The 22,320-nt window shown below is 34.5% G+C and overlaps 2 protein-coding genes across 24 annotated transcripts in view; one reads left to right on the plus strand and one right to left on the minus strand.

The window, feature by feature from the left end:
- The window catches only part of Ppn (Papilin), a 337,156-nt gene extending 317,535 nt beyond the window's left edge, over nt 1–19,621 (plus strand). For 13 of the 20 annotated variants that reach the window (XM_067121879.1, XM_067121890.1, XM_067121884.1 and 10 more), the window contains 16 exons: nt 3,484–3,699; nt 3,791–3,961; nt 4,213–4,336; nt 5,159–5,262; nt 5,397–5,594; nt 6,513–6,725; nt 8,701–8,886; nt 12,756–12,856; nt 13,037–13,205; nt 13,936–14,124; nt 14,239–14,372; nt 14,699–14,852; nt 15,630–16,139; nt 16,368–16,523; nt 17,365–17,478; nt 17,772–19,621. In XM_067121879.1, coding sequence (XP_066977980.1) covers nt 3,484–3,699; nt 3,791–3,961; nt 4,213–4,336; nt 5,159–5,262; nt 5,397–5,594; nt 6,513–6,725; nt 8,701–8,886; nt 12,756–12,856; nt 13,037–13,205; nt 13,936–14,124; nt 14,239–14,372; nt 14,699–14,852; nt 15,630–16,139; nt 16,368–16,523; nt 17,365–17,478; nt 17,772–17,959 — 2,927 coding nt within the window. In that variant the 3' untranslated portion in view covers nt 17,960–19,621. The remainder of the gene's footprint in view (nt 1–3,483; nt 3,700–3,790; nt 3,962–4,212; nt 4,337–5,158; nt 5,263–5,396; nt 5,595–6,512; nt 6,726–8,700; nt 8,887–12,755; nt 12,857–13,036; nt 13,206–13,935; nt 14,125–14,238; nt 14,373–14,698; nt 14,853–15,629; nt 16,140–16,367; nt 16,524–17,364; nt 17,479–17,771) is intronic. The other 7 variants (XM_067121896.1, XM_067121898.1, XM_067121895.1 and 4 more) reach the window with 5 other exon arrangements.
- A 1,095-nt stretch (nt 19,622–20,716) lies between these two features.
- The window catches only part of LOC136849032 (putative inorganic phosphate cotransporter), a 40,299-nt gene continuing 38,695 nt past the window's right edge, over nt 20,717–22,320 (minus strand). For all 4 annotated transcript variants that reach the window (XM_067121923.1, XM_067121920.1, XM_067121924.1 and 1 more), the window contains exon 9: nt 20,717–21,398. In XM_067121923.1, coding sequence (XP_066978024.1) covers nt 21,213–21,398 — 186 coding nt within the window. In that variant the 3' untranslated portion in view covers nt 20,717–21,212. The remainder of the gene's footprint in view (nt 21,399–22,320) is intronic.

The raw sequence follows: 22,320 nt of genomic DNA on the forward strand, positions 1-22,320 counted from the left end.
AGCAACTAAAGTGTCATAAAGATAACAGACTTATTGAGCTTCACAGCTTGAATCTTTCATTTTATCTTTTCTAAAAGCTAAACATTAACCAAATTACTCGTTTTAAGAAATTCTACGAGCATTGGGGAAATCTGTAATTCAATTGTTTATAAATTATAGTAAAGTAGTGTACCCATGCCATTAAAAAATTACTGAAATATAAGAGAGAGCTGGGACTGCAGGTCCTGACACTAGGGAATTTACGAACCGTCCCAAAGCTCGAACCAAGACATCTTGACATAGTTTGGTCCTGTACTGAACAACAGCAATTTATTTTATGGATAGTTATCTCGTTTTATATAAAAGAAATCACAAGATTTAACTGTTCGAGAAACGTATCTCTTTTGGAGAGTGTATAGGTAACTTCAGCTTGTAATCTTTTGACACTTCCGATCTTAAACATGAAATAGAGAGTATTCCCTTATTCATAGCAGGAAACCCATGATGAGTATGTTTAGTTGAAAACTTAAGGGTATAGCGTTCAATAGAGCATGCAAAAGATGGTTTTAATTTTACATAAAACAATTTATCGGAAATTTAAAAGGACTCAGTGGCCAAAGACTCGGTGCATTAGTGTTTTAGAAAACATCTTTTGCAGTTTCGTTTTCATCAAAAACACTGGAGTATCGTGTAACTGAAGCGTCACAAAGAACATTTTGAAATAAGAACTCCTGAGCTCAAACTGACTCGAGAGGAGTATTGAAAAGTGTATTTTCCACGGATTGTTGTTATATAGAAAAAAAATTTCTTGTTTTTTAACGGTAAACAAACTTGTGCTGTTCTTAACACGTAAAAGAATCTATTTGTGATTTTTGATTCAGTTGTAGTTTTTGGTTGCTGTTGTAGTAAGGGTTCATCTTAAAGTCCTCTAAGTAATGTACGGATAATGAACAGAGGTTTTACTTGACTTTGACGTTTTAGCCAAGTATGGGAGTGAAAACATAGTATAGAGTTTTGACCACAGGACCAGGGACAGCTCTTATTCAGAAATGACTACATCATCCTTGTTGAATGATGACTAAACCAGCTTTGATCGCATATGGACCTTGGACTAAACTAGCCTACTGGATAGTTTTCTTCATAACGTTCTTTTGAGGGAAAAATTTTTTAACAAATTAAAAGCTTTTGGTTTAAAGTTACCACCACAAGGTATGTTGCTGTTTGTAGCATGGTGTGTCAAGAAGCTTTTCATAGTTTTTTTTTTTAGCTTAGCATATTCATATGATTACTTCGATAGATTGCATTCCCCAAGGTATGTATATGGATGCCGCTAACTTTTGTATTAGGATGGTAAAATAAGCTAGTGAGTAGTTTTGAAGTTTCCAGATTATTCAACAGCTTTGCAAATGGAGCATTATGAACTGCATCAGCATTTCAGAAACGTATTTTAGAGATGTAAATCAGAGTATTTTATGTCTTTTATCATTTAGACTACTGCATGGGTAAGTTACTTGTGTTACTTAGAATGTTTTGTTTGTACCATCAAGGTTTGAGTACCATATGTACTATTATTATGATATTTAAGATTTTTCCAGATGTGGAATTTTCTTCTCTGAATGGATTATATATTATTAATTAGATTGTAAAATTTGTCCACATGAATATTTTTTGTATAATGCTATATGTTTTGTTAGTATACACACACACACACACACACACATATATATATATATATATATATATATATATATATATATATATATATATATATATATATATATATATATATATATATATATATATATATATATATATATATAAATATTTATAATTAAAAAAATAAAAGAAAAACTAGAAAATAAGAACAGGAGACAACTAGTCAAGACATAGAAGAACAGAGTATTATAATGTAATGATTATTTCTGACAATTAAGAAAAACAAGACAAACATAAGGAGGTAGGGGCAAAATCAGCAAAAATTTTATGAAGAGATGAGGCGCTGGACTAATAAGACCTGGTCGCGGCCCCAAGCTTTCGCTGAAGTGATTCCACCACCCCAAAGAATAACAAAACTGGAGTTATCCTTTGTGTAAATCCGTGAGAAGAAAAGTAAAAGCTATAATATTGATGTATACCATGGGGAAAAACCGTACTTGCTTTTATGGCCCAGATGCCTATATATACAGATGATCTTGACAACACAATAATTTAAAAAGAGAAAAATATATTATTTCATATTTATATACAAGCCAAAAATACAAGAATGTATTAGTGTAATTTTATTAACAGAAAAACAGGCAGAATATAAATTTTGCCTAGGAAAACCTGTGTTGTGTCTTATTTCCAAGTCAAAGACCCTTCACACAAACATTGTAAAGTTTCTAGAGATAAATACTACAGCATTTATTAATGAAATATTTTCAAAATTAACAAACCTGCATATAAATTCTAGTCATAAAGTCATGGGAAATCTTAATCAAAGTAAAGTTGACATAGCTGTTTTACAATGCATTTTATTAATAGAGTTTTAAATAAGGGTGGAGATGGCCAATTAAACAACCCAACACACGTCCCTGTATGCTCATTCTTTAACAGTTGAATCAGGATAGTCCCTATATGCAAATAACTACCACAGTATCACTATTCATACACCTAAAAAGGCAGCATCGGTCAAAATGGAGTTAGTGTGGTATTAATTAAGAGTTTGAATTCTGCACAGCTCTGTTCTCCAGTTAGTGAGGTTAAACAACGATGAATGACCACTAATGAATGCAAGACAATTACACAGGTCTCTCAGTTGGTAAGGTTAAACAACAACAGGTCTAGCGTAGCCAGGACTGAGATGAGCAAGAAACCGTAAATGGCAGAAACTGCCAGTGTTAACCACCTGTGGCTATTTTGGGGGGACATTAAGGATATGGGCATGACGCAAGAGAATTCAACCAGTATAATCTAAACTCAAAGAGAGTGGGTAACACCTAACCCCAATGTGTATGAAAAGAAGGGGGCTGAGTTTATGCTCAGTAACCCCCCCCCCTCCTCCTTTTTAAATTTTCAATAGGCCGTAGGAGTGTGGTTTGAGTGGAAGTAAGTCACAATGAAACCCAAAACCCAGCAGATTTAGGGAGTAACGCAGTTAATCCTGTTCCACATAATCATTATCCTTCACACACACACACAGGCGGCACCTATTTAATGGTGGTGGTGGTGGTGTCGTCATATTTCAGGAAATTTATTAAAGTGGTTTATCAATCATTGTGAAATAGAATGAGAAATTACCTTATCATATCAAAATTTTGATAGTGTCAGGTACAGTCATGTCACCATCCGATAATCAGTTTTGTGCACAATAGCCATTGAATATTTATCCATTTGTTGCACGCATTCACATGTTTATAAAATTTAAATATATGCGTATGTGCATGATTGCAAGTAAACATATCAGCTAAATCATTACCTTATGCACGGTATTAAGACACACTTTCATCTGCTTGAAAACGGCAGAAAGGGAAGATGATGTTTGCCTGTTGCCAAGTGACGCTGGCGACTGCACAGACCACGAAGAGCGATGGTTCTTTGACATCACGACCAACGAATGCAAGTCATTCGTCTACGGCGGATGCGGGGGTAACGGCAACAACTTTGGAACCCTTCGTGAATGCCAGAACTTCTGCTGGAGCCGTAGAGGAATTGTGACAGACGTAGAAGAGTTCAACACAGGTGAGTCTCTAATTTCCTTAGTTTCTGGAGTAAAAAGACCTATGTATTGGAGTAAGACATCCGTGTTTAATTGTGTACTTATCCTTTACAGACCATTGCTTCCTCGAGAGCAGTCAGGGAACGTGCTCCAACTTCCAAGCGTACTGGCATTATGATCGCAGCACAGGAGTTTGCAAACAGTTCTTGTACGGTGGCTGTGATGGCAATGAAAATAGATTCATGACTCGCCAAGAATGTGAAAATAAATGTGGCGATGCTATTGGTAAGACTGAAGCTTGTTATTAGAATCCAGTTGATTATTCTAGCGGTGATTGTCTTTTCTCCTTGTTAATGCAGATATGAACTATAACAACTGATGAATGTTACCGTTTGACATACAAAATATTCTTCAAGTTATAATAGTCAGTTTAGGAGGATTGTACCTTAAACACCTCCAGTTTATTGATGAATATAGGTCTGTGATTATTTACCAGCAATATGTGCCAAATTAACACACAGTACTTATTTCCTTAGATGTGTGTCAACTGCCCAGGGTGGTTGGACCATGCAGTGGAAGCTTCCGTCAGTATTATTATGACAGCGCTGCAGATGAATGTTTTGAGTTTGATTACGGAGGCTGCCAAGGCAACAAAAACAGGTACGAGTAAATACAGTCTCTCTCTCTCTCTCTCTCTCTCTCTCTCTCTCTCTCTCTGGTTTCAAAAGACTGGTGGTATTGTGTTTAGTTCACAACTGGACGACATGTGTTCGAAACTCAATCTAGAGGAGGAAAGACAAGTGGATGCATTCCTTAAAATCCAGTAAGCCTCTGTTGACCTTACCAGTGAATTGGGTGACTGGTTTTTAGTTTATCGCTATGGGTCGCACCTAGATAGATATATATATATATATATATATATATATATATATATATATATATATATATATATATATATATATATATATACAGGTATGGAGAGAGAGAGAGCACTGAACTTGAATGTTCATTGTCTCAAAAATGTATGCATGCTATCAAAACGTATACTGTATATGCTATCAAAACGGAAGGGCCTCGATGAGGTAATCCCACCCCAGTGGTTTGAGACCATTCACAAGATCGATGCAAAGGAGTTATGAGTAATTCTAAGACATATCTAAGTAAAATCACATTGCATATATGTCCTGTTCCCAGTGGTTTTCTTCTTTATTTTTTTTAAAAAGAGAAAAGCTACTGCTTTAGCAAGGAAGTTAATCACATTGGAATACTAAGAAATTGGTTATAGTGTATTTTCATTCTTCCAATTTTCAACTAAAATCTCTACCTGAAGATGATATACATCAGACCTACCATGTTCACTTGCAAGGCAGAAAATATTTCTGTTTAATCCTTTTAACTTGAGATAAAGATAAATAGTAATCTTAAGACGTGAGGGTTTTGAGAAATAACACAGTTGGTCATTTATTTATTTCTTCCCTGTAGGTTTGATGTTCTCCACTTGTGCCAGCAAAGGTGTAAACAGAAGCAGCGTGTGACACCCAGTACAACATCGGCTTATACTCCACCATATAAAACCATTCCTGAAGGTAAGGCGTAGAAGACTATGAACGGGGCAGTGAGTTTTGTCTTACGTCAATAATAAACCCCTTGTGTTTTCTGAATGAACGTTACAGTACTTCATTTTCATAAGTTATAGATCTGTTTGTTTCTCCCTTTTCAGAACCAGATCAAGGACTTTTAGATATATGTAAATTACCAGTAGAAACAGGAAATTGCCGTGCTTCTATTCCAAGCTGGTACTATGATGAAGAAAAACAGCGATGTATTGGATTCTCGTATGGAGGTTGTGGAGGAAATGCTAATCGATTCCAGTCGGTGGAACTATGTGAACGCCAGTGTGGTAGATACCGGGACCAAGGTAACTTAGCTTTTGAAACTACAACCTTAATTTGTATCTGCCCATTCTTGAATGATTCCAAGTTATTGAGGGGAAGATTTCAGTTTTTATAAACAGTGCCACTTGGTTATTTATCAAGGTAAACGTTTATTTTGTAATGAAAGGGTGATACAAGAGATAAAACATGCAGCCAGCTTTAAGCTGTAGAATTCATTGATAGAAATTAGTAATGATGCAGCTTTTGCAATTAAATTAATGTAGGAAAAGAATCTTCATCACATTTGCAAAACCCTCCAGAGACAGGTTTGCACGTGAATTAATATGCATGTAATTGTAGTGATTTATTTCAATAAAAAACATGACCAGTGATAATTGTAGAACCATTAAATGAATGATTGAGTCATTACTGGTGATGACGCTCTTAGTATTTGGAATTGAGAATTATTGATAAGGTAAGAGCATGGTTTATGTCTGAACAAACTGCAATAGCCATTAACATCTGTTGCAGATAAAGAGATCATTTTTGTTGGCATGCATGATGCAACTTTTATTCATTTCTTTACCGTCATAATCTTACACAGCCTTACTGAGTAGAGAGGCGAGTGAATTAGCAAGGTCTAACCCTTTCAAAGCACAGGTAGATATGATATTACAAGTAACACAATGATATTGAAAATTAAAGTCCAAATTCATGTATTATGTGGAGTTATACAAGATATACCTGCACGTAATACTGACATAATTGTGGACATCCTGTTTTTAATTCATGGCATGGACAGAGGTACATCAATTATGAAAATGAAAACTAAGTCCAGATTATTAACAGATATTTGAACCATGGCAATTCATAATCAGTGCAACCCGCAGAGAGTTTGATGATCGGCAGACAAGCGATTCCATGCATGTATTGAAGTTTGTCATTTTTTATTTGAACAACAGACATCTGCAAACTTCCAAAGAGTCCCGGTCCTTGTAGCGAGTCATACCGCAAATGGTATCACGATCCTTATGAGCGAAGATGCAAATCATTCCTTTACAGTGGTTGTGAAGGTAATGGAAACAGATTTTCCACAGAACAGGAATGCGAAACAGAATGTATCTACCACGATATCATTCTTCCAGAGGGCAATGACACAGCTGTAGCTAAAACCAGTAAGAGATTCGAAACTGCTTAGTATTGTTCCTTAAACTTTTAATCAAATTAGACACTTTGGTTCCTGGATATTCCTTTTATTTCAGGCTATAGAAATCTTTAATATTTACTCCTACAGCACTTAGTTTAATAGCGTTAGAAACTGTGTTATATATTTCCAATAAGTATAGAACCATATTATAGTGGTTTTTGTCCTGTAGCAAAAATAGTAGCTTTTTAGTAATCAAGTTGTAATAAAGTAAATAATCATGCCTCCGTAATTTCTTTGGGTAAACAAGAATGTTAAACTTCAGTTCTTGGCTGGAATGAAATTTCCAGTTTTCCATGTTTATTTTTGGGTAGTGATTTTGCAGTCATCAAGATTTACATTTTTAAAAACTATAAGTACTTTCAAGAAACCATTTCAATTTTCAGCTCCAGTTCAGACTCAGAAAAACATAGATAGATAGAGTGGGCCTAGGAACATTTTCTGTTAGGCAATACATTTGGTTTTAATAGCTGATCTGTCATGCTCAATGTTTAGGACAATTCTGATGATTAGGACTCATTTGCTTGATCAGTTAGTCTTTGTATGTAGATAATTTCCGCATTTGCTATCATTTCAGTTATTATATTTTTTTAAACAGATGTTTTGCATTTTGCAACTTTTCCAGCATAAGTTACTCGCTGACATTTTTAGCAGCATTTCAGTGACTGGTTTTGCATATTTTCCTTTCTCTTATATTTATGGCTCTACAGGACAAAGGCCAGTATGAATAGAGTTTTAATCTTTGCTCAGCATTACTTGTACATTAAAATTAGTTCTTCTGAGATACTCTTAGATCTCACAGTTAAGTTGCTTATTGCTTACTTTTATAGGGGCCAAACCACACAGATGATTTGAAAAATTTCAGTAAATTCTCTTAAATTGGATATGACAATCATGAAACTTATTTAGTTTCAAGTTTAACTTTGAAAAGGAAGGAATACATCAAGAGGAGAAGAATCAGTCCACAGTATGCAGATTAAGAATACAGTATACCCAAACCAGCAACATATACACATTGGCACATAAAAGATGATTCATACTTTAAGTAATCTGCCAGAATTACATGTCTACAACACATTGTAAGTTCGTGCTGCAAATTGACAATTACTTTGTAAACAACATACGAAAAATTACTGGCACAAATGAAATCCTCTGTTAAGTCCTTGTTACCTGTGTTGATTTTACAAGAAGTGATTGTTTTGATTATATCTTTTATTATCTATGCTTATTACGCATATTGCGAGACTTTCTGTTTTTCATCCATCTGTGTTGGGTTTGCTTCAAAAGTACTGCTATTTTAATTGAATATTAATCAACATTTTAAACAATTATTCATAGTTTGCATATCTTACTATAGTCACTAAAATAATTTGTGGGTGTTTTAAACATACATTTCAATGTATGATCAAATGGTCATGCTTATTAATCACCTGTCAAGATGAATAAAACAGAATAATGCATAATCAAAATTATCAGTGTAAAAAATTGAGTCTTACTCTGTGCTTACACCTTAAAATATTGCAACAGAATGATTGAGAGTATTACTCAAGTTAATTTTGAATTTTGTTTAAGATTCACTTATGTAATATTCCTTGAGAAATTCAACCAGAGACCATAGAATCTGTGTCTATAATATAATATTGAAGTGTATAAGAAAGATGAAATTTCTGCCGGAACAGTTTAAATTTGAATTTATCTTTATCTGCAGTAAATATTTCTGTATATCATGGTGACCTATAAACATCTTGAGAATGTTATATCATGGACCAGTTTTTTCATATAGCTGAAACCTCCTTACGAGAACCAGTTTTGAAATGTAAAACTTCTTCGGCTTTTACTTGTGCATGAAATTTTTCTATTAGACAGAAGCCAACATGTGGCAGGAGGATTTGTTTAAAACCACCCACTAAGACTTACCTGCCATTAATACCACGTTTCCTTACTAGTGATATGTGAATTGGATGCTGACCCTGGGCCTTGTTTAGATGGCTTCAAGCGATGGCATTTCAGCAAAGAGCATGGCTCATGTGTAGCTTTTCTGTATGGAGGATGTAGTGGCAACCAAAACCGCTTTAAAAACTTTAATACTTGCACCCAATTCTGTTCTTCTGCCATCGAAAAGTATCGTAGATGTAAGTGAGAGATTTAGACATTAGTATCGTAATTTAAGAGTGGGATCTGTTTTCATACCAAGGTTTACTTGTTCTGTATTTATATTTACTCCAGCACCATCAGGTATTTCTTTATATCCCGGTAGGGGAGTAGTGCTGTCAGTGCGCCTCACATGGTGTACTGTAGGCATTACTGAAGGTTGTTTGCAGCGTCCCTTCGGCCCCTAGCTGCACACACTTTTTATCCTTTTCCTTTAACTCTATTCACACTTCCTGTCAACTCTGTTCACATTCCTTTCTTTCATCTTGCTCTCTAACCACTCTAACTCCTTCTTTTCACTGTTTTAAGCACTGAATGGCTGAAAGCTCCCTAGTGCTGCCTTAACAATATAGCCAAATTTTCATAAATCAGTCACTTCTCATACACACTGGATATCTTTAGCAGTTCAGTACTGAAACCAACTCCTCTCTAAATGAAATACAACCTGAATGTCTAAAGAAAGTAGAGACTAATATACTGGAGGCTATCTTTACTGGATCCAAAACATCTCCTGAACCAAATCTTGAAGGTGGTCATCTCAGGCTGGTGAATGGTGGCTATCTTACCGAAATATTCAAGCTCAAGCTTTCCTCCCTAACATCAGTTCATGCAAGTGACACTTGAAAATAATCTTTCTGTCCAAAATTTCTTCTCGGCAGGTTTGATTGTACTGAAATAAATGTTTAGCTCCTTTTAACCTCATAATTTGTTATTCAACTGAAGATTTATGAACTCATTGGGGCCATGTTCAGTACTTGATGGATATGGCATTGTTTCCTTATATTTACTGCATTTCATTTTTCCAAGTATAAGTTTCTTAACTGCAAGGAAATTTATTTCCATAGATTGATGGAACCTGACATCGTTTCATACGAGGCTGGTTTTTTCCTTAGTGACCATTCTGCAAGTGTTTTGGTTAATTTGAAATTTTGTATGAAAGACATTCCATTTATAGCTTATCGTAAGGGTGTTTTAGATTTTTGGTCCGCTGTAGGTGATGATTCCTTTTTCACTGCAAGTTATACAGTTGTTGAATGTTGATGATGCAGTTAACCCAGGTTCAGGAAGGAGCTCTTATTGTTGTGTGTGTGCGCAAATCTACAATATTAATTCTTGGAAACTGTATTTAGATATTGCATAGTACCCTGGTCACCCTAATTGTGTGACCAAGATTTACAGTTGTTTCCCTGCTTGTACTTCTCTCTTTACATACAGACTTCCATTTTTATTACACAGTGGAGTTCAGGAAAAAGAAACTTGGGTTAAAAGTGTATTGGCATAGGAAGCATAAGGGAAATAATGGTTAGTCATAACAGGTTCGATTTATAAATTTTTGTCAATTAGTTCAGTTTTGTATCTAGGCTTTAAGAAAAGTTTTCCATTGCTTGGTAATTGCATAAGGATAGAAGATGTACTGATCCAAGGACAGGGAATTGCAATTTAGTGCACAGGCTTAATCCCTTCTTTTTAATAATAGTTCAGTTCTAAATTACACTACAGGAATTGGCCACCTACTTCATTTTTGTTAATCTTAGAAGAGACTTATTCTAACTGATGTAAAGTATTTTTCTGTTGCTCTTTTACAAAATTCATTACACAACCAGTTCATCGCATGTATGAATTTTGGTTATTTTTGGGAAGGAAAATATTAGATTTTTTTTAATAGTGTTTTATTTCACAGGTTGAAATGAATGTTATCATTTATTCTCTTATGTGTTTGTTTGTTCAAAATATAATTTTCGTGACTGCAAGGATACTCATTCCCATGGATGGATGAAAGTTTACATCATAATTTATATACAGTATAAGGCATGGTCTAATCTTTTTTGGCTTTTACCACACTTTCTGTAATTGTGAAATTTTTACTGAAGGCCATTCCATTTACAACTGTATTGTAAAAGTATGAGACATGATAGGTCTGGTTTTTTTTTTTTTACAAGTGGTAAAGTCAGTGAATACTGACACCCTTATACATTTCCCAGTTATCATTTGAGTTTTCTCAGCCACATCTTTCAAGATTAGGTTACTGGGATGTCCATCACTAGCAAGAATGGTCAGAGATACAAGCAAAAAAGGAGATGCAGTAAATTATTAATTATGCAAGTATGTTCCCTAATAGATCAGAGATAGCAAAGAAGACTGCAAACCGTACCAGCCATGATGGTCTGCAAAAGCAAAACCAGTGCTTGGCAATGAAGGCACTACGAACACACGAAAAAATATGTGACCTTGGATGCAAATTATGCTCCCAAGGGAAGTTCAATAACACTCTACAAAGCTCACAATATCAATGTTCATACTAATCCAAATCGAAGTGGAGAAAAATAAGAATTAAAGCAATGTAAAAGTGATTAGCAAATGTAAGAGAGAAAAAAAATAATTGATTAGATGTATATTATTTTTTTCATGAGATTGACATATTTAGTTTATTTCAAGATCAGTGAAATGGGATTTGTTTTTCAGTTAGTGAATCAGTATGCCACAAAAAGATAAATAAAGTACGACATAAATCAAATGATATGTTAAGAGAAGTGTATACATCAATGAAAATGTAAAGCTAGCTTCTTGTATGAAAATTTAGCTATACGTGATCCTTCCAGGATTATACAATTTACTTTGAAGCCAAAAATTCTAAATGATAATTTCTAAGATGCTAGCATTTTTTTTGTGAGTATGCAAGATTAGTATTTATATGATATATGAGATACAGTATTATTCTTACAATCTAGTGTCACATAGTGATGACAAACCTGGTGGTGTAATGGGTTTTCATTGCATTTTTATATTACTGAGCAGTACTTCACCACAAAGTACATTTTAGCAACGCATTTATTTATTCGTAACTCTGCCCTTTTAAGAAAGTAATTCTGCCACAAAATACATTTTAGTAACTCATTTATCTATCTCTAACTCTCCCCTTTTAAGAAAGTAATTCCACCACAAAGTTCATTTTAACAACTCTATCTATTCCTAACTGAGCCCTTTTAAGGAAGTAATTCCGCCACAAAGCACATTTCAGCAACTCATTTATCTATTCATAACTCTGCCATTTGAAGAAAGTAATTCTGCCACAAAGTACTTTTTAGCAAATCATTTATCTATTCATAACTCTGCCCTTTTAAGAAAGTAATTCCTCCACAAAGTACATTTTAGCAACTCATTTATGTGTTCGTAACTCTGCCATTTTAAGAAAGTAATTTGGCCACAAAGTACATCTCAACAACTCATTTATCTTTCGTAACTCTGCCCTTTTAAGAAAGTAATTCTGCCACAAAATACATTTTAGCAACTCATCTATCTATTCTTAACTCTGCCCCTTTAAGAAAGTAATTCCAGGTGCTACTGGCTGTAAGGATAAATAAGACTGGATGCTTAACAGTTTTTTTTTTTTTTTTTTTTTTTTTTTTTGGCACTACACCAGTTGATGCCCAGAACTCTTAGTGATCTAGTTATTTCTTTACTTAAGCTGATATTTCACTCAAAGTAAAGCATTGCTCTTTTCCACTGTGATAAAAATTTCTATACAAGCACTAAACCCACCTAACTATTACAGCAGGCCATCTTGTGTTTGACTAAACTATGGAGTTCAAAGTCCAATTCTTAGTTCATGAATGAAATATTAGTCAACAAAATCCATTGCTTGTTAAAGAGGAGAACTAACGCTTCTATACATACATTACTTATCCAAAATCATATACACAATCACTTCCTAATAGAAGCAAATAATCTGAAAGCTTTTGAATACTTTCTTATACTAGCCATTTAATTGCCATAGCTAATTATTAATTCATCTCTTATTTTTTTTTTACCTGTGAATTTGGATTTATTCAAATTGAGATTTTTATCACAGCTACAACAACCGAATCTGGTCTGGATGTAACTTCCCCATCAAGCTTTACACAGCCAGACAGTCATTGCCAGGAAGCAGCAATTACATGTCAACTTCTGCAGGTAATATTTGCTCTGCTCTTGAAGTACATGCCTTTATTAATCAGAATTATGAAAACATAGACTCTTTCAAGATTACAAATAACAAATAAATCATTTTCTTACATAAACTAGTTTCTTGCTACCTAAGGGCAAGAAAGACAGGAGCAGGAGTACACAACCTATTTTTGGATACATTTTCAGTGCCCATATGGTATCCAGAAGAGAGTGGACCACGACGGATGTGAACAGTGCTCATGCTATGACCCATGTGAAGAAATGCGTTGTGCTAATGGCACTGAGTGTGCGGTAGATTTGCATCCTGTTAGTCAGAACTCAGTAGAAACTCGTGTTCAGGCAGTATGCAGAAAAGGTAAGTTTGTATTTGGTTTTATCTTACGAGAAAACATTTCCGGAGTACAGTGCTCCATTATGAAATCATATATATTATGATATATCATTGCTGAATTTAGTACATTAGCCCAACATAAATTTTCATAAATTATTTTACCTGATGAAAAGGGATATCAGTTGTGTTAAAGGGGGAAATCTGTTATAAATTTATTATTGCATATTTTTCAAAATAGGAACCTTGTTAGCCCCTGATACTTTTCCTTTGTTACTGGTTACTTCCCAGTAGGGGCACACTGTTGACAGTACCAAAGGTTCTTTGCTGAAAATCTTTGCCTTTTGCTCTTCATCTGTTTTCTTTGGTCTTTTCCCACCTAGCTGCCAAACTTAAACTTTATCATACTCCAATTTACAGTTCTCGTTTAAAAGTAAATTATTCACCACTGAGCTGATTAACAGCCGATGGAAGAACCAATTGGTTACTTAGCAACGGGACCTAATCCGAATCAACCGTTTAGTTAAACAATTTTATAACCATGAAATGAACGGTCTGAAGCAAAATACTTTAATCACTACAAAATATCAGGAATATCAGAATGATGATAGCCTGTTGATTTTAATCTTAATATTTTTTTCATCAAACTTAGTAGCTGCTTACTCTGATGTTTGCTAATCAGACTCCATTTTAAGTAACAGGTATGGAAAGAAAGTGTGGAACAGTTTGTCTAATAAAATGCCTATCCTTTTGACAGTCAACAAGGAAGGCGACTGTCCACCTGTTAGTGGAAGAACCAGCCAATGTGAGAATGAATGTGAAAATGATTCCGGGTGTTCAGGAGACCTGAAATGTTGCTACAATGGGTGCGGAACCTCCTGTCTTGCACCTGTGGAAGATGAGCCTGCTTACACTAGGCCACCATTCCAAACCACTACATTACAAGGTATGTTTATTTTTTACTGAATTATATTTTGTTTATGTAATCTTTTAATGTACTTTCAGTCTAACTTTTTTTAATATTTAATTATTCATTACTCATGTGTGTCTTCTCTTTCAGTGACAGGGACGCCACCCAGAATTACCAGGATTGACCCTCAAGTTACTGCAGAAGAAAATTATGTAATCAATCTGCGGTGTGAGACCATAGGTGTTCCCAAACCTAAGGTCACTTGGTACAGAGGAAATTATGAGGTTAGTTCAATTTTCAGAATACTGGCTCTTAGTTTATAACATTTTAAAGACTCCAGTAAAACAATTTTCCTTGTAACCACAAATAAATATGGTTAGAAGATCCTTTCACTGAGTTTTGTAAAAATATCTCTAATATTTACTAGTAAGATTTTGAGGACGTTAGGTAGCGGTATATATCAGCCATAGATCTTTATTTGTTTTTCTTTGAGAAAAAGAGGAATCTCTACCACTGCTGCTGTACTGAACAGTTATGATTAACGGATATCCTCAGTTATCTATTCTTTATATATCTGCTTGTCTGCATAAGATTTCTTACCTTCTAATAGGTTGACACTGAGGGAGGATCCAGCAGGTTCCGAGTATTACCTAATGGATCCTTGCAAATAGTTAATATTGAGAGAAGTGATGCTGGTGAATATCGCTGTAAAGCCACAAATATTCTTGGTACAGCTGAGAAAACAACGTCATTCACTGTCGATGGTAATGAGAACAATGACTGTTCGGGAATGCCTTTACCTTATATATTAACTCTAATCCTTATTGAACAATCAATCACTAATTTATTTTTCTGTTTACCAATAAAATCTTTTAGATTTCTACATGTAATTATGTACATATAGGAAAGTGAATATGTGTTTTACAGGATTATTAGATCAAAAGCTTTATTATTATCTTACACTAAAATTAATGTTAATTAACATTGTAAAAACCACAGCTTACACTGTCCTATCTTATGATTCTTGTGATATCATTAAGGCTAATCGTTTAGCCTTATTTGCTATGTGGATTGATTGTTGAATAAGCTAAATAGATATTAGTTTTCCTTACCTTAGGTGTTTGGTTTTCATTTAACACGAATGGTTTTGAAGATGTTAAACTAATTAATTTGGTATAATGCAGGACATCTAAAGTTGGGCTTGGTTTAAAGGAATTTATTGTAGCTTTTAGTTATATAAACTGCTTTCCTTCTGCATGAAGTATTGAATTAACATTATTTAGAAACCACTTTTGGTCACTGGACTTTCACTAGAATAACTAAGGTATACTAACCAGTTTTTCTTTAATTTGGCTATTTAAAGATTCAGATTTCTTCCTATTCAAGAATGAAAATAGTAATTATAACCTTTAAAATTTTGCTTTTAGAAACCACCTTAATTGAAATATGCTTTGCACTTATTTACTGTGGGTTAAACTTATGGTGCTGGTTTCAGCAGTGGTGTGGTTTAAATGAATGCACTAATTTAAATTGCATGTCAGATCCCAAGGAACGCCCACCAGAAGTGGTGCCATGGAATCCTCCGAAACCTGTGGTTTCACTCGGCAGCCCCACAGTTCTTTACTGTCGGTCTGTTGGGTGGCCCCGGCCTTCCATTCACTGGTGGCGAGGAGACGCAATGGTACCGTTGTCCTCAGAACAGTTTGAAGTATACCGGGATGGTTCTCTTGGAATCCGTGTTGTTACTCTGAGAACCCTTGGACCCTATACTTGCCAGGCTTACAATGGCCGTGGTCGGGCAGTATCCCAGACGCTTGTCCTACGCGCCCTTGGCCCAGTTTATAACACACCTAACATAGACCGCAGCTTTTTAGAATACATTGTAGATCCCCCCAAAGCACCTCCTACCACACGTCCACCTCCCCCTACAACACCTTCCACACCATTCCCTGCATTCCTTCCTGGCCAGCGTCCTTACTGGCCTGAATTCCACCCACCTCCATCCAAAGGTCCTTCCATCATATTGCAACCAGCAACACGACCTTATATAGGTAAAGTGATCAATATAATTGTTGTATATGAAATAATATTGTTAAGTACTATTCACTTCTTTAAATGATGACTTTAAGAAAAAAATTAGTAATTAAGATTCCTAATCATTCAGAGTATACATTATTTTTTCATAACAAGTTTATTTTATCTCCTTTTTATCTTTAAAGTACCCACTATTCTCTTTAGATAGGGCAAGAAGGATTAATTATGTGCTTTAATGCTTTCAGTCCCTCTTCGTGCAATTATTCGGATGAACACAACCCAGTTTACCCCGCAGTCAACAATAAGAATACCATGTGATGTCAGGGGCTATCCAACACCTGTAATAACATGGTACAAAGGAGATACACTGATTGATTCATCAGAAAAGTATATAATAGAAGGTAAGTCTTCTCCTGAGTATATCTCAGTTATCGCTATATAAAGCAATACAAAGCCAACAAAAATACTTATCTAAATAGTGACATGATCATCAGCCTATCACTATGGAGTTTTGCACGTTTTTCTAATCAAAGAGAATTGGAGAAGGCCCCTGATGAAAGGCAGTGGTTTGCATGTTACAAACATGAAATTGGATTTTAAAAATGTTCATGTGGTCATTCAAAAAAAAAAAAAAAGAAAACACTGCCATCTGATAGCAAAATTTCTTCTTAAGTGGCAAGGCAATTGATATAAATGATATATTTCTAACTGGGATGTCAACATCAGGCAAAAAGTCAGTGCCTTATTCATCCCATGCATGGTTGCACAATTAGTCAGAGGTCAGGTCATTTACAAGGCCTTAGTAGTTTAGTAGATGCCAGACAAAAAAGGAAATACTGACCATCTTAGAAGTGTGAAGACCCTAAGGTAAGGACCAGACACCTACCTGAGAGGCACAAAGAGTTTTAAGAGTGGGGATTCATAATGTATGAAGATGACTTGACATGTTGAAAAACTGGTCCTGTGGCCTATTTTCGTCAGCATTTTTATTGATGACTAATTACACTGATTTGTTGGTATTTCTGAAAATTACATTTACCATTTGTGAAGACAGTGATTCACAGTTTTTGTAACGCTTGTATTTTTTTCATTATTAGAGATCCCTTATTGTGTAAGAAGCATTGGTTGTTTAGTTATGCAGATGTGAATCCAGAACTATTAGAAACTACACACTCATCCAGTTACAACTCACTGTTATTTATCGAGTAGATTTACAACATATGAAATTTTTGTTTATTGCAGAAGATGCAACGCTGGTCATTAATGAAGCAGAGACTGGGGACTCTGGTAGCTACAAATGCCAGGTTCAAAATGAGTTTGGCATTGCAGACAGCACTACATCCATTACTGTTAAAGGTAAGATTTGGCTACATTTTTTTTTTCTTCCTTTCATATGCAGTGCTGAATAAATTGTCGTTTTTTTATTCTTAGTCACTAAATATACTTTGGATTGTAAAGTATATTAAACCCATGCCAGCCTTAATCAAATCTGTAAACCAGAAATTGTTGAATCATTTTGTAGATAATTTTTATGTTGGTTGAATAACATATTTTCTGCATTGGTAAAGGTCTGCAATGAAATTCTTCCTTTAATATGCTTCATTTTAATAAGTGACTTTTCTTTGTTTAAAAATATCTTTGTTTTTCAGGTGTATATGTTCACCCAGCATGTACTGACAACCCATTCTTTGCTAACTGCAAGCTGATTGTCCGTGCACAATATTGCACCAATAGATATTATGCAAGATTTTGTTGTCGTTCCTGTACATTGGCAGGACAGTTACCTTCACATGGACCGCATCTAGATAATTTACATAGCAGTAAGAAGAAGAAATAAGTACTTCAAAAGCTTTATGAAAGAGGGAGGTAGAGTTGGAATTTCTAGAAATACAATTTATCTGCAATCCAATTTTCACAGATGAAATTGTTTATATTTTTCTAAAGACAGCAGACTGCCTTCTCTGTTGTTTTTACGAATTTTTATTCATAAAGTCAAAATGTTTTTGTTCAGAAAGTGGTGGTGTTTCTTTGAGAAACATTGTATGCAAAACTGGAAGTTACTTTCTTGGGAACCAGAAAGATTTAATTCCGAGTGAACGTAAACCATTCTGTTCTAAATGGTAAAAACTCAATATTTATAACATCCAAACATCAATGTATGGAATACTGCCTTGCTGGTAAGGTAAAGAATAATATATTTACTTGAAGAGACCTTGCATATCATGTAACATATCACTACTAACTTCATTCGTGCAGTTGAGATTTTCTTATTGTTTCCTGTAAAATCCAGTAACACTAGAATTAAGAATTTCTTATTTAATTTTGACTTGTATGAATATCTATTTTAGTCTGTCTACATAAATGGATAAATTGACCGTTCGTACATTAATAGAACAGTTAAATGGTGATATAGTTTTTTTTTTATTTGTACATAGGTGCACAGACTTAGATTATAAAGCATTTTTGGTTGAGACATGCATGTATGTGTAATTAATTCATATTTACATGTAATTCTCCACTTCCTACATTAAGGTTGTAATAATATTCCTATCAAACCAAGTCGATCTTATGACAAACTCGTGTACTGTATTTTTCTTATTTGATTGTGTTGACAGTAGTAAATTATTTTCGTCGTTTAAGTGCTGTTGTTTAGTTTAAGATACAAGCCATAATTTATGTATGTTAAGACTTAATACTGCTCTATTTGTGTTGAAGTACAATCTCATTTCGCTAAATTTTATCTTGAAGAAATTTCATTCACTAAAATTAAAATCCTGCTGCCAAATTTAGGTATCCTTATGGATATATATTATATATATACATATATATATAATATGTATATATATATATATAGACAACATAAACATGTAAAATGTACTGAAAGAATCTTTACCTCTTCACAATAAACCCTAAAGTAATGTATATACACAAAGATGGTATGGCAAGGTAAACGATGACTCTTGAAAGGAAGGAAAGACTATCTTCATGACATTACTGATTTAGTATGTGATAGCTCTTGTTAACTGCAGCAAGTGCCAAAATTACGATATTTCTGTGTATGCACGTACATATGCATACACACATAAATATATTGAATTATATGTGTGCTTGTAAAGTTCACGTAAAAGGATATACTGATGAACACAAGTTAAACTTTCGAAGTAACCCTACTTTGTTTGCATGTCAAGAAAAATGGCACTGTTTCTCTTATAGGTCATTCACACACCCAGCTTCATTAGGCTCTGTCAGCATTGTCAGTGATTCTCAAACGTTTGTAGGCTAAATGACAGAACATTTGCATCCACTGCCATAAAAAGATTACTGCTAATCTGTAAATGTACCAGATCCAGGTTGTTTAAGGTGCTCAATGTCAATGCTTATGAGATTGTTACCATATTTCTCACACCAAACTTGGTGCCACGTTCTTGGTGCCAAACTATGACGATTATTGCTCTAGATCTTTAAATTAAGTGCTCTTTGTAAATAAACATTAAAAGTATTTAGCTTACATGTTTTACCCCAAATTGACAAAGGTGTCTCCATTTTCATTCATTTTTTATATACTGTATCTAATTTTTTTGGAAATATAAACTTTTACATGGATTACTGAAACGTTAATTCCAAAAAAATGTGGCCTGTGTGTAGTTGTAGAAGTCATATTTTTATGAATAAAATCCCTAAAACTAATCAACATGTGTTGGAAGTTTTCATGAAATTAACATGACAGAAAAGAAAATGGTCATGGTTTGACCATTATGAAACTGTAATATCTTTATCAATTAATAATCTGTGACTATTTGGAAGAAAGATATAAGAAAAGAACAATTAAATGCAGCCACAGAGTTGAGGTTTGGACGTAGAAGAGAACAATTCAGTAGTGTCTTGAGAAGTATCATTTGAACTATTTTTTTTAACACTTCGGTAACGTTTTAAATACAAGAAATTATTTCAGGTACATGGTCCTTCAGCCTCTGCTAAAGAAGAATTTAGATAAAAGACAGACTAAGAGACCACACTAAGAAAAATGTACCATATGCCAGAAATATCTGAAGTGTCATCCATGGTGTCTTCATTTTTTCACATTTCCTTTTGACTCAGACCACACAGAATTGTTAGAACCCTGACAGATTTCTTTGCAGTAATTTTCTCCCCGCCCGAGTTCCTTGGAGCTGCTCTCATCTTGGCTGCGGTATGTATAGCATGTCTGACATTTGTTTCCGGTATGGTTTCTTTTTCCAGGATTTTAAGTGTTTTCTTATACAGGCCTACTTAGTTTTAAAAATGCATTTTTGCTTTCTTTGGTTTCTGTTAAGTCTTACTTTCCCAGATATCCATCCAATACTAACATCTGGCATGCCATGTCTTTAACTAGGATTCTTCACCAATGGATAACTGAAAATACTTTAATTTAGTTCTGAATTGCAGATGATTAATGAGCTAAATTAGACATACATCTTCAAGCACCTGCTCCTTTGCAGCCTTCGTTGTCATGAGAATCTTGAAGACCGCACGCACTTGACGATTATCGAGAGCCTGTGCTGTAATTTGTTGAAATGTTCATGTTTACCTCAGGGGAACTTCTTGATACATACTGTTTAATCGAGTTTGTTTGTCCTCTTAGTGCCTTTGGTGTACAATCACTTATATCTAAACAAAAATCTGTTTCATGTAAAACTTAGATATAAAATTGAAAGTTTCGATCAGTACATGTTAAACTCCAGTCTAGGGTCCTTTATTCGGAAGCACCTCATAAATCAAAGATTTGACATCTTGCAAGTGGGCTGCTTCTCGTAAATATATCAGACAACTTTTTTCCAAGCCGTCACATCAGGGAAATTCTGATTATTGATGTGACCTATTTGGCATGCTATACAATGCCCTGTCTTTGTACAGAGTAAGAGCCACACTTTGGGGTATAAATGTACAGCCTCTAGGTCTGCAGTCTTTCCTCTGACAGTTCACTTTACAACTCGAGATCAAGAGGTCAATCTAACCAAGACTAAAAGAAATTGAACAATTACGGAGTCGATTGTAATCTCTCTCGAATAATAAGAAGAGTGTTTCCTTTCCAATTAAATAATCTGCTTTCTTTAACTAAAGTCCATAGTTCCAGGGCGTGGACTGTGCAACTCTTGTTTTATTTCTTTCGTCTGACGAGACTTGCACTCGTTCCAGGGCTGGACTTGGTCTGTTGCGAAGATGAGATAAAACGTTGTGCTGATGAGATAACCTCCAGCAGTTATAAGGAACACAAGTCGCCAAGCATCAGGAGTTTGCTGCAAATCAAAAAACCTTTATTATTAACATGGACGTTGTTATTGTTGGTAGTAGTAGTAATAGTAGTAGTAGCAACAGCCTTGGAATTGGTAGTTCCTCTATTACAAAAGAATGATTTCAAGCGTCATCTATTATTATTATATTTATTATTATTATTATTATTATTATTATTATTATTAACCAATTGCCGTGAAGGAGGTCTTATAAAGAAATCATCTATGCTAGTTGTTTCTTATTTTTTTTACTGTTTACATTCACCACATAATCTAAAGATTGACGGCTCAAATACAGTACTTATTTATCTTTCTTTTCAGCTCGTTGAAATATAAACCTATTCTTCTTGCAAGAGTATTCTTTCTGCAACAGTATTTACATTATTCTAATTCCATTTTCATGCATATCTCTGTTCCTCTTTCATGTCTTCTTTTCCCTTCCCTCAGATTTTATTCCAGAGCTGTAAAGCCGTTTTACCGGCATGTTTTGATCCAGCCACCTGAAACTAATAATAAGGCGATCTTTTGGTCAGTATTTTTTTGAATAACGACATAGAGGTTTCGTCTTCCTTTTGAAACCTGAACAGCGCATTTAATTTGCCAGATTTTTTCTTCCAAGGGCATATACTGACTCTGACTTTTAAAAGGAACGTAATGCAACAAAAATATGATGATAGTTGACGCCGAAGCTTTTGGGCAGGAAATGACATTATTTTATATTAAAAGCATCGATATCAATAGTAACTCACAAGTTCCAGGTTAAAGTTCTGCACTTCATATAGTATTAGCCTTCAGGTGACCCAATTTAAACACGGTGAACATTTTAATTTCATTTATGGTTTAAATGTTTTATCTTACTTCTTACACATGAATTCAAATTTTCTCCAGTAGCTTGCTTTTAGAAGGGAGTGGAAATTTAAAAACTGTG

The sequence above is a fragment of the Macrobrachium rosenbergii genome, chromosome 20 (assembly GCF_040412425.1).
Source record: "Macrobrachium rosenbergii isolate ZJJX-2024 chromosome 20, ASM4041242v1, whole genome shotgun sequence".
In the NCBI taxonomy this organism is placed as follows: Eukaryota; Metazoa; Arthropoda; class Malacostraca; order Decapoda; family Palaemonidae; genus Macrobrachium; species Macrobrachium rosenbergii.